At 40.9% G+C, this 12,154-nt stretch overlaps 1 protein-coding gene across 16 annotated transcripts in view; it reads right to left on the bottom strand.

Annotated features, from left to right (window-relative positions):
• The window catches only part of UBR4 (ubiquitin protein ligase E3 component n-recognin 4), a 127,647-nt gene that overhangs the window by 96,781 nt on the left and 18,712 nt on the right, over positions 1-12,154 (bottom strand). For all 16 annotated transcript variants that reach the window (XM_070260831.1, XM_070260832.1, XM_070260840.1 and 13 more), the window contains exons 15-20: positions 11,477-11,664; positions 10,156-10,315; positions 9,965-10,050; positions 3,197-3,366; positions 1,647-1,929; positions 868-1,003 (exon numbers count right to left, since the gene is read on the bottom strand). In XM_070260831.1, coding sequence (XP_070116932.1) covers positions 868-1,003; positions 1,647-1,929; positions 3,197-3,366; positions 9,965-10,050; positions 10,156-10,315; positions 11,477-11,664 — 1,023 coding nt within the window. The remainder of the gene's footprint in view (positions 1-867; positions 1,004-1,646; positions 1,930-3,196; positions 3,367-9,964; positions 10,051-10,155; positions 10,316-11,476; positions 11,665-12,154) is intronic.

Raw genomic sequence — 12,154 nt, 5'->3', positions numbered from 1 at the left:
AACACTTTGGAACAGGGTTTCCCAGCCTTGGCATCACCGACATTTTCCGCCAGGTAACTCTTTGCTGTGGGAGGCTGTCCTGTGCTCTGCAGGATGTTTAGCACCATCCTGGCTTTTCCTACTCTCCCAGTTGTGATAACCAAACATGTATCCAGACAGCACCAAATGTCTCCTTTGGGGGTGGGGGGTACAATCACCCCAAGTTGAGAACCACTGTTCTGGGAGTTAACTAAGGTGATCTACGATCATCAAGTTAACCACCAAAATTGTATCATTAAACTGACTGCATTAAACTTAAATGCTGGCTCCCCAATGTAAAAGAGATTAACTAGGAAGAGATCCCAATGATAGTAAATTACACTAGGGCTCAATGAAAGTTTCCACAAAATACACAACACCTAAAAGTCCTCAGGATGAGATAGCAGACATACACTGAAAATGAACACAAGAGGCACCTCACCAAAAGAACGGATAACTGCAATATGAGAACCACTGGAGAGAACGTCATGGCTCCCATTCTCTTCCCAACAGTATACCACCATGACCCAAAGGGAAATGCAGCCTAGAGGTTAGAACCACACTGCTAAGGAAAACTTACATTTAATCACTGAAAGTGGCAGGAATCCATATAGTACACTTCCATGGCAGACACAAGCATTCCCAATTCTTATCTCAATGTTTTTTGTTTTTAAAATAGATGTGGGATATGTGAGAGTCTACTTCTGAAAACGGTTTGAATTCGTAGGTATGTGCCACCCACAGGAAGTAAACTAAACCAAATGACCAAAGATCCTCGAGGAGTCCCCAAGCTCTAACTGCAATCCCACCAATGAGAATCAGTTTCTTATTGAAAATCTTCCTTCTGACCTGATGAAAAATGCTTCGACCAGTTTTCTTCTACTTCTTTGAACCCATGATAGAGAAGGGTGGTAGCTCGGCGGCCATTGCTGTCCTGAGATCCACTTGCCCACCCAAAAGGAGGACTTAGCAGGTTATGCTGCACCTTTTAAAACACAAGTACTCAAATTAAGAAAGATACAGAGTCACCGTTCTGCTTCCCACTCCAGGCATGATAACAGACTGGTATATCAAAGTTTGGGAAACTCACAAACCAAATAAAATTTTAGATTTTTCTGTCACTTCTTTCAGGAGTTATCTTTTTGCTGGAGTATAGAATAGTGTTCAAGGAAACACTTTACAAAATGCTAACCATAATAATCTTAAATGACCCTCCCATCCTTATTTTGGATCCCGACAACAAGCGAATTTACTGATCTATAAAATCTGCCACTCGGCCATCATTCAACCACTAATAAATACTCATTGAGGGCTGCTGCTCAGGGCACTGTGCTAGACACAGGCAAAGCAGGGTCATGCAAAGGAGGACACCTGTGAATGGAGCCTATAATCCAATTTTAACAAATGCATCAAATCAAGAAATCTACATTTATTGCTTCTGGGTAAACATAAAGTGTGAGTGCACATACACAAATCCTGGTGGTCTTCCTAAAGCTACTCATAAACCTACCACAACGAACACCTAAAACCTAAAGGGAGTAGGTCATTTCAGTTTGGATCATGGTCACTTGAGAAAATAACGCTCTCAGTAACAGCTAGTAAAGCAAAAAGAATGCGTTCATCTGTACCTGCTCAAACAGATACACAGGGGCTTTGGAGTACTGATGAAGCAGATAATCAAAGATCAAAAGGAGGCGAGCCAGGACGAGAGGCACAGAGCGCCTCTGGGCATCCATGTTGGCACTCAGCTCCTGGACGATCTGCACAAGAAGGGTCAGCACGGCCCGCCGGCCTTTCTCAGTGAAGCCGTGGAAAATGAGGAGGAGCAACTGCAGGTGTTCGATATTCAGATCTTCTGTCTCACTGGGCACCACCCCTTGCAGAGCATTCTGCTTCACTGTCGACAAAAACCTACCACAGAGAAAAGGAGAATACGTCTGGTGGGAAAAGGTCAGAACACCCCCCAAGAGTTACAATGCCACATGCTGGAAGAGTTAAACTTCTTAAACCCAGGCTTTAAGATAAATTAAGGAAGACAAAAAGCTGCATGTAAAGAGAAGATAAAAACTAAATCTTGGCTACAAAAAAGCCAGATTCGGCCACAGAAACATTTCAAAGAACCCTTAGGCAATGTCAACTGTGGCCACAGTAGTATTAACACCCACCCTGCCATTTCTGACAATGGAAGGAACTGCAAGCTCCCCAAAAGGTGGCTTTTATTTTTTTAATTAATAAACCTGAGCAGGTAGAAACAACTCAATTACTTCCCCTATACGGTGATTCTACAGTCTAATTCTTGTTTTGAGAGTTTAGTTTACACGACAGGTCAAAATCACTGCATGATTATAGTTAAAAATAACTCAACGCACTAAAAAGCAATAAAAAAGAAATTATACTATTCAGAGAACTTATCAGAAGAGCTTTTATGCAAAAAAGGAACAAATGTAGCCAACTGTACCACTGCCTTCGGCCATCAGGAAAGAGATTTGTGTTTTAATATCCCTCACCACATCCCACCCTCCACCTCCTGGCCTTTTTGCAAGATTCCACAAGGAAAAATATACTGGGTCTTTGGCATTCAAGGAGGTTTATGATTTCTCAAATCCAGCATTAGAGCTATTTGATCGGAGAATGGGGAAGAGAAAAGCAAAGCCTTTTAGGAAAACAAACTGCTTTGAAGACTCCTAACCATGTAAACAAAAATGGCAAATATAGGTCCATCTAAAGAGGATTTAGATGATTAATCTGAGCTTCCCCCAAGTAAAAAAAATTCTTTAAAAGTTGTCCAAAAAAGACTGTAAGTCACTCTAAGTGGTTTCATGTTGAAAGCAAAATAAGCAAAGACAGAGCTGACTTCCCTGATCCTTCTCTTTCAAAAAACCAGGTCAGGATAAAAGTGGTTACTTTCAGGATTCTGGTTCTACCTCATAATTGCGACCAAATCCCCCACGTGCTCAGGGAAGATTCTGTCTCCAGACCGTAGTTTATGTACTCCTGTTTTTCAAACAGTATATCTTCTCCCAACTCCCCCAATCAGAAACACACTCCTCCACTCTTGCCACTTTAAACACGATCATCAGGGTACCATCTCAGAGCCAGAGATGAACCACGAAGAAGTCAAACAAATTTTAGAAGGTAAATAACCTTCTCCACAGGGCTTCTCTTGGGGGTATCTTACCTGTCCCAAACTTTAAGGCATTCAGGGACATCAGGATCACCTTGAGCGCCGGCTTTATGTTGCCAGATGAGCAAGAGGCGTGAAAGTACAGAGAGGCTTTGGGGGTGAATGTACAAGGGCCAAGGACCCTCAGAGAAAGGAGCAACACCCAGCTGCTGCAACAGTGTGTTCTGACATGAAAGACAGACAAGAGACCATTAGGAAAAAGGCAGGGAATGAGGCCGAAAGCTTACTAATACTCTCTGATCTTACTTTTTAATACTGAAAAAAATACAATAGCCCCCTACCCCCGCTCCATCTGCAGGGGGGCTATGTTCCAAGACCCCAAGTGGATGCCTGAAATCACAGATAATACCAAACCCTATATATACTATGCTTTTTCCTATACATACATACCTATGATAAAGTTTAATTTATAGATTAGGCACAGTAAGAGATTAAACAACAATAACATTTCTTTGGCATATCCGAATTGCCAGCATCACTACTCTTGCGCTTTGGGGCCATTATGAAGTACAATAAGGGTTCCTTGAGCACTGCGATACCATGACAGTCCATCTGATAACCAAGACGGCTACTAAGTGGGTAGCATATACGGCATGGATACCACGGACAAAAGGATGAGTCACATCCTGGGTAGGATGGAAGGGGACAGCTCAAATTTCATCATCAGAACAACACACAATTTAACACTTATGAATTGTTTATTTCCGGAATTTTTCATTTAACATTTTCGGACTGCAGACCATAGGTAACTGAAACTACTGAAAACAAAATCGCAGCTAAGAGGGGACCACTGTACTTTAAAGAAAGGAAGACAAGAAAATCAGATTTAGAAATGGTTTAGAGAAAGATCTTTTCATTCAACAAATGAGAAAAATAATAAAGGAAAAATTACTAATCTAACCCCATTAACAACTACAGTTAATTAGTGTCAGAAATGGAGTCCTGAAAAAAGAGAAAGGCATTGAAATAACAAAATCAGGATAATTTTTCAAATGGATAGAATTCTGTGCCTTCAAAAGAAAACTTTTTCAACAACTGTAATAGCTAACGGTTTTTCTTTCATAATCAGTTACGTACTACAAATAACACTCAAAAGGGGGCCATCCAACAACGTGTAGGTCCAACAACTTGTACTAACAGTATTAGCAGAGCAACTGGGCCTATCAGATGTCAAGGCATCTAGAATTAATTGGGGTTGTCTTTGCCTCCAGTTGCAGCAGGTCTCTCAAATGAGCTTTCCTTTCAGCTCAGTTATCTAAGCTGCAACTTATCTTCTCAAGCACACACACACTGAGCAGGATGCCAATGGAAAACCAGACAAAAGCCTGCTCCTCATTTGGCTTCAGAAAACACAAATCATGGTTACCTCAGGATATAGGATAAATTCCTAAGTCTGCCAAATTAAATTATATTCTTATAAAACATCCTCGAGGACCCCAGTCCTTGGAAATAATTATTCAAGATGTCACAGCTATCAAGAGTAGTTCACACGTATCGGGCAGTTACCACAGGCTAAGTGCTGTATCCACACCATCACACTCAACGCTCAGAGCTGTAATGGTAGGTGGGGTATGCGCCATTTTACTGATGAGGGAAATGGAGCTCAGAGCAGTTTAAGAACATGACCAAAGCCACAAGGTGACCAAGTGACAAAGCCAGGTTTATCTCTAAAACCTACATTCTTAATCTCTATGCTCCACTTAGCCCTAAACAACTTCTCAATTCCTGACTCGAGGAAACAATTCAAAAAGTAAACACGCCCAAGCTATATCCAAAATATTAACTGGAGCCCTATTGTAGTAATAAAAAATCCAAAAAACTAAGTGTTCAAATCAAGGGAAGTGCAGCCGTAACGGTAGCAACTACAAAGGCAAACCATAAAAAATATTATATACACACACACACAAATAGTAAAATGTGAAAAAAGAGAAACCAAGAGATGTTTTGATGTTCTGACTATAACTGTAAAACTATGCATCCATCTAGATGGATAGGTACTAGAAGGAAACATGGAAAAACTAAAGTCATGAATTTAGTGGAAGGATTATAGTTCACATATATTCCTTATAATGTTATTTATACAATTTCTTTTTTTAGGTATGCTTTCTGGTAAGGAAGAGCAGCCCTGAGCTAACATCTGTTGCCAATCTTCCTCTTTTTCTTTCCTTCCAAAGCCCCAGTGCATAGTTGTACATCCTAGTTGTAAGTCATTCCAGTTCTTCTACGTGGGACACTGTCACAGCATGGCTTGGTGAGCCGTGTGTAGGTCCCACACCTGGGATCCAAACCAGTGAACCCCAGGCCACCAAAGCAGAGCACATGAATTTAACCACTATGACACCGGGCCAGCCCCTATATACAATATTTTTTTAAGTGAAGTGTCTTTTTGTCTGTTTTGTGTCAGTTCTTTTAGGCCTCAGAGCCATGAGAAATGAGTTAACGTCCTTCAGACACCTGGTTTTTCCCTACCACTCCAACTCTTATTAGGTTAAGCAAGAGGAACTGACTTTCTAAGAAGGAAACCTGAGCCACAGCACAGCAGCACAGTCCTGACCTGAGCCGTTCCCTTCCACCTCCGGACACCCTTCTCCGCCCCTCTGTAACGCCGGCCTTCCCCTGGCTCCGCCTCAGCCTTCATCTCTCTTGCTGTCCTCCATCCATCTCATTGGTCTTCATTATTTCAACAACAGCCTCTTAGTGGATAATTCCCAAAGCTGTATTATCAATCTTAATATTTTAACTCCTGAATTTCAGACTCACATTTCCAACTATTTTCTAGACATCTTCATCCCAATGGTACCTCAAAATTTCAGTATATTTAAAATGATTTTTTTCAATAGTTGTAATGGTGACTGTTTAAACTGATAACATTGATGATATACAATGTACAACTCTTGCATATAATTCTTGAATACAAAATTCTTGTATACAAAACTACACAATGGTTTTTCTCATTTGACTGAAAGGGCGACACACTGACAAAGGTAGCACCATAATCACTTGGGTAATGCCTCTGAAAACTGCCTTTAGCTTCCTCCTTCCCTAACAAAGGGCCTTACGCTCAGCTATACAACTTTCTAGACTGCACAATGGCTTCAAGGCTGGCTACCACAAGTGACTAAAAGAAAGTCATGCTGGTGAGCGGACACTGACTTGTTTGTTTTATGGCCAAGAGGCACATGAAAAGATGTTCATCATCACTGATCATCAGGAAAATGCAAATCAAAACCACACTAAGATATCACCTTACACCCATTAGAATGGCAAAAATAACCAAAACAAAAAGTAACAAATGTTGGAGAGGTTGTAGAGAAAAAGGAACCCTCATACACTGCTGGTGGGAATGCAAACTGGTGCAGCCACTATGGAAAACAGTATGGAGATTCCTCAAAAAGTTAAAAATAGAAATACCATATGACCCAGCCATCCCACTACTGGGTATCTATCCAAAGAACTTGAAATCAACAATTCCAAAAGTCCCATGCACCCCTATGTTCATTGCAGCACTGTTTACAATAGCCAAGACGTGGAAGCAACCTAAGTGCCCATCAACTGATGATTGGATAAAGAAGATATGGTATGTATACACCATGGAATACTACTCAGCCATAAAAAAGAATAAAACCATCCCATTCACAAAAACATGGATGGACCTTGAGGGTATTATGTTAAGTGAAATAAGCCAGGTAGAGAAAAACAATCTCTGTACGACTCCATTCACATATGGAACTTAAACATGTAGACAAAGAGAACAGATTAGTGGATACCAGGGGAAAGGTGGGGTGGGGGTGGGCACAAAGGGTGAAGTGGTGCACCTACAACATGACTGACAAACACTAATGTACATCTGAAATTTCACAAGGTTGTAAACTATCATAATCTCAATAGAAATTTTTTTTAAAAAACAGAGAAAATGGCAAATTATGCCTCATGTACCTAAAGAATCCAAAGGATCACTCTGAGTAAAGGTAAAACAAGTGCTCCATGAGTAAATACAGCCTCTGAGCTGACTTCCACCTAAGACAGTGAGCCAACTGAGCGTTCAATATCATTCCTTCTACCCTCAAACCAACTCTCCTTCCTCTTTTTTTTTTTTTTTTTTTTTTGAGGAAGATTAGCCCTGAGCTAACATCTGCCACCAATCCTCCTCTTCTTTGCCAAAGAAGACTGGCCCTGAGCTAACATCCATGCCCATCTTCCACTATTTTATATGTGGGACGCCTGCCACAGCATGGCTTGACAAGCAGTGCATAGGTCCACATCCAGGATCCGAACCAGGGATCCCCAGGCTGCCGAGGTGGAATGTGCAAACTTAACTGCTGCGCCACCTGGCTGGCCCCCAACTCTCCTTCCTGACTTCCAAATTTCCATTAAAGACAACAGCATTCTTCTAGTCTCATTTAGGTTTTAGACCCAGGGAATATCTCAGACTCCTTCCTCCCCATGTCCTTCACCCCATTCAAATAATTTCCCATGATCTCTACAATAGGTCCTTTATCCACACCAAATCTCCCTCTTTTCTCATGACCCCACACTAATTCGAGTCATCTTTATTTCTTCAGTGCCTACAACAGTACCTAGCACATAGTAAGTGCTCAATGCATACTACTTATTGAATGAATGAACCCAGATCACTATAGTAATATTATTAGTTATAATTTTATATGTAATATTAAATACAACAATAAATACAATAATATTAAATAAGAATAACAGTAACAAAATAATGAAGACAGCAGCTCATGTTTGGCAGGTACTAGTACTATATGGCAGGGTACTTTTTTTTCCCACTTTTTTTGGTAATAAAATAACATAATGTAAAATTGACCATTTTAACCATTTTGAAGTGTAGTTCTACAGCATCAAGTACATACACAATGTGCAACCATCACTACCATCCATCTCCAGCACTTTATCTTCCCCAACTAAAACTCTGTACCCATTATACACTAATGGGTATAGTGCATATACAATATAATATGTGATACTGTGATATAATAAGAACTATGTATTTTCTCTTGGTCCCATTCCTGGCACAAAGCTCCTAAAACTCCTATAACTTCCTGAGTGACAGGGGTGAGAGGAGTATCTTTTGTTCTAATAACACCTGAGTTTATGCTAATGAGGTGACTTGGTGGGCCCTAGTTAGCTTCAGGATGGGGGCTGGCTGCCAGAGGAACCAACCATATGATGAGAGGGCTGGAATGTTCGGCCCCACCCCCAACCTCCAGGCTAGAGGCTGTTATCCACCGATGGCCAATGCAGCAGGATGCCAATGGAAAATCAGACAAAAGTCTGCTTCTCATTTGGCTTCAGAAGACACAAATCATCTTAGGAGACTGCTTTACTAGATGAATTTGAAAGAAAAAACAGAGGGGCCATGCCAACCACACACATCTTCTCCCATAGCCTTTCAGAAGAAAGTCCTCTTCCCAAGATGTTCATAAGTCATCAATAAGTAAGTTTCAATTTCCTCTCTAATAGGGAATAGTTCTAACTGGTCTTACTAACTCAAAGCCATAGTTCTTTATTGCCCTGACAGTTGAAGACAATTCTTAAGACATAACTTCTATTTGTCCCCAGACTAAGACAGACTAGGAAGAAGCACCTGGCCACCCACTTCCGAAAAAACTGGCCATAAAGATCCTATGAATAGCAGCGGAGCTTGTCTAATACAGAGCCAGAAGGTGAGAGGATGGCGTAAAAAGACGGGGCAGGGTTCCACTCTGCTGTCACAGGGGTGCTAGGAGTCAGGATCAACTCCACGGCACTAACAACAAAGATTACACTGACTATCCTTCACTTTCTTCCATCATAGCAGTGAAATGTGGGGGAAGAATTTAAAGCCCCTTGTTTGGAGATGGAATGAAAAGGGGGTTTAAAGATTTCCTCTGCATAAAGTTAGTAGTTATGGGCAGCCGGTTTGCATGTCCACACAATGTCTGTAATTATTTTTAAAATGCTAAGAGGGCAACATCACTACAGGAATCTTAAGAACTCCTATTTTCTAGAGAAAAATATTTCTTCCCCATTATTTGGACAAATTTAGACAGGAACAGACCAAGTCTATGAACTTTGAAACTTCTCTAAATAAACTCAGATGTGGGCAAAGAGCTGAAACTTTGGCAGGACACCCTAACCCTACACAGTGTGAGAAGGTAGTACAGGCGATATACTAACTAAAGCATTTCCTTCTCTTCATCTTAGGTAGGTCAACCTTTTACAAACTGCCCTCTTGTCTATTTTGTCCACTTTTCTATTAGGACAGTCATCAGGAGTTTGTTTTCGTAGTTTTTCCTTTTCTTTAACCTTACTGAGTCACTTAGGGGTACAGGACACATTTTGTTTTCCTTAAAATGATCCTAATTAGGGGCTGGCCCCGTGGCCAAGTGGTTAAGTTCGCGCACTCTGCTGCCGGCGGCCCAGTGTTTCGTTGGTTCGAATTCTGGGCGCGGACATGGCACTGCTCATCAAACCACGCTGAGGCAGCGTCCCACATGCCACAACTAGAAGGACCCACAACGAAGAATACACAACTATGTACCGGGGGGCTTTGGGGAGAAAAAGGAAAAAATAAAATCTTTAAAAAAAAAAAAAAAATGATCCTAATTAAAGCAGAGGGACATACTAGAATAACCTCTCAACATTCTTTCTAGGGAAGGGATTCCATGACAAACCGTGTTCCTTAGCAAAAAGAACAAGTGCGCCTACTGAGAGCTGATGTCAAGAGCATTGGCCTAAATAGTCACAGTGCACACAAACCTGCAGGTTGGGAGATTGGAGGTCAGAAGTTACCAGAGAGTGGTTGAAGTGATAGAGAGCAGCAGCAAACTCTTCATCTGACGAACCTTGGAGACAAACGAGAAAACTAATTACACAAGCATCACACCACCCTGCCAACGGCCAAACCCCACTGGAAAAAAATCCACCAGGCACATATCCTGTCTACTGACCCCTGAGTCCATCTTTGTCCACCTCCTTAATGATACTGGCCAGGGTGGCCATATGGTGTTCTGAAAGAGAGACACTCAGATAGTTTCGGATAAAATTGTTCCGAGAGTTCAGCATGGAAGAGGTGATGAAGTTCAAAATGTTGGAAGCCAGACCTAAGAACTAAAAAACACAAAAAAGCTCATATCAGGTTCATAAGTCCAGAGCTCCTACAAATCCTAAATATAAACAGGAAATAACATATGCCCATTGGTCTCCTGCAATAAACACAATGAACTAAAGAACTAGATTTTAAATCACCTACAGTGGGACTCAGTTTAATTATGACAGTCTTTCCCATGTAATTCTACCAGTTATACAAAAAGGTGTGCCAGCTTTACAACGGACTTCACAAAATATTGTATGAAGACAGGATTTCCAAATAGACTGATTCATTTCTTTCCTTCCTCTAAGGTCCTGCATTTGTCTAGCTCTAGAACATTATTGATATATTCAATTCTGAAGCCTATATTATCATTACATACATACAGAATTCACAGCATTTTACTTCCCTATTAAAATTAAATTGAGGGCCAGCCCCCGTGGCCTAGTGGTTAAGTTCAGCGCACTTTGCTTTGGTGGCGCGGGTTCGGTTGCCAGGCACAAACCTACACCACTCTGTTAGCGGCCATGCTATGCTGGTGGCCCACATACAAAAAAATAGAGGAAGATTGGCATGGATGTTAGCTCAGGGCGAATCTTCCTCAGCAAAAAAAATTTGAAAATAAAAATAAATTGAATTATTGTATAAATGTTTTATGCCCACATCCTCGACTAGACTAAGCTGTGTGTGAAAGCAAGGATTCTATGTGACTTGTTTGCCGATATGGCTTCAGAATAGGGGCTGACATAGTATGTAATCAATAAATACTGGGTGAACTAATAGCAAGTATTTATGATGTACCAGACCTACGCTGACTCTTTAATTCTTCACAACATCCTTAGAGGCAAGTACAATCACTCCCATACAATAGGAAAGAAAACTGAGGGGGGCTTGGAGAAGATTCTTGCCCAAAGTTACAAAGTCAGTAAGTGGCAAAAGTAGGATTCAAACTCACTTCTGTCTAATTCCAAAGTCTATGCTACTAACCACCCATCAGAGAAATAATATCAGGAGCACAAGTTATTTAATCAAACACAATCAATACGCTTAAGTCCTAAGTAAAAATATATTTAAACATTACAGTTCTCCAACTTTCAAAAAGGTTTTGCTTCAAATGATCCGTTTTTCACACCCCTTCTCCCCATTTCTGCTTCCCCTAAACCTCAGAAATCCACTCTTACCAACTCAGGATCTTTGCGACTAGCCAAAATGTTGCCCTTGTCACCAGGGGCCTGCTTACTGGGGCTTTTAACTCGAGGCGAGCTCTCCAGCGGAGGAGGCGGGGGAGGAGGCGGAGGCGCCACTTTCTCTTTACTGGGGGAGATGGTCTCCTCAAACCACTGCCCCAAAATAGGCTCGCTGTCATCATCTGAACACAGAAAGAGAAAAGTAACAAAAATATCAATTTTTTTTTTTAATTTCAGTACATCTGCTTTGCAAAAGTGCCTAAGTCAAAAGGAACACAAAGATATCTTGATTATGGGGTAGTTACATGGCTGCATAAACTTGTCAAAACTCATCCAAATGTACACATAAAATGGGAGCATTTTATTGTATTTAAATTATGTCTCAGTAGAACTGATATTTTTTGAAAGGAGCCCAATGAAAGAAGAGAAACAACCTCACTTTGTTTTACTGGCAACAAGCCAAACATTTTCAAGAGCAAATTTTTACTTATCAATTGTAAACCCCAAGATAAGAGTCATACTTTTCACAGTACTTTACATTGCTCCCACAAAACTGATTATACAGAATCGGAGATATTTATCTTATTCAGTCTCTCTCCAAACTAAGGCAGGAGGAAATGCTAGTTTTGTCCTAGTGTTCACTACAACAGAGCATGGAGTTTCTCTTCCTTG

This window comes from Equus caballus, chromosome 2 (genome assembly GCF_041296265.1).
Source record: "Equus caballus isolate H_3958 breed thoroughbred chromosome 2, TB-T2T, whole genome shotgun sequence".
NCBI lineage: Eukaryota > Metazoa > Chordata > Mammalia > Perissodactyla > Equidae > Equus > Equus caballus.
The sequence above is the reverse complement of the archived record's forward strand: the minus strand, read 5'-3'. Positions and strand labels throughout refer to the sequence as shown.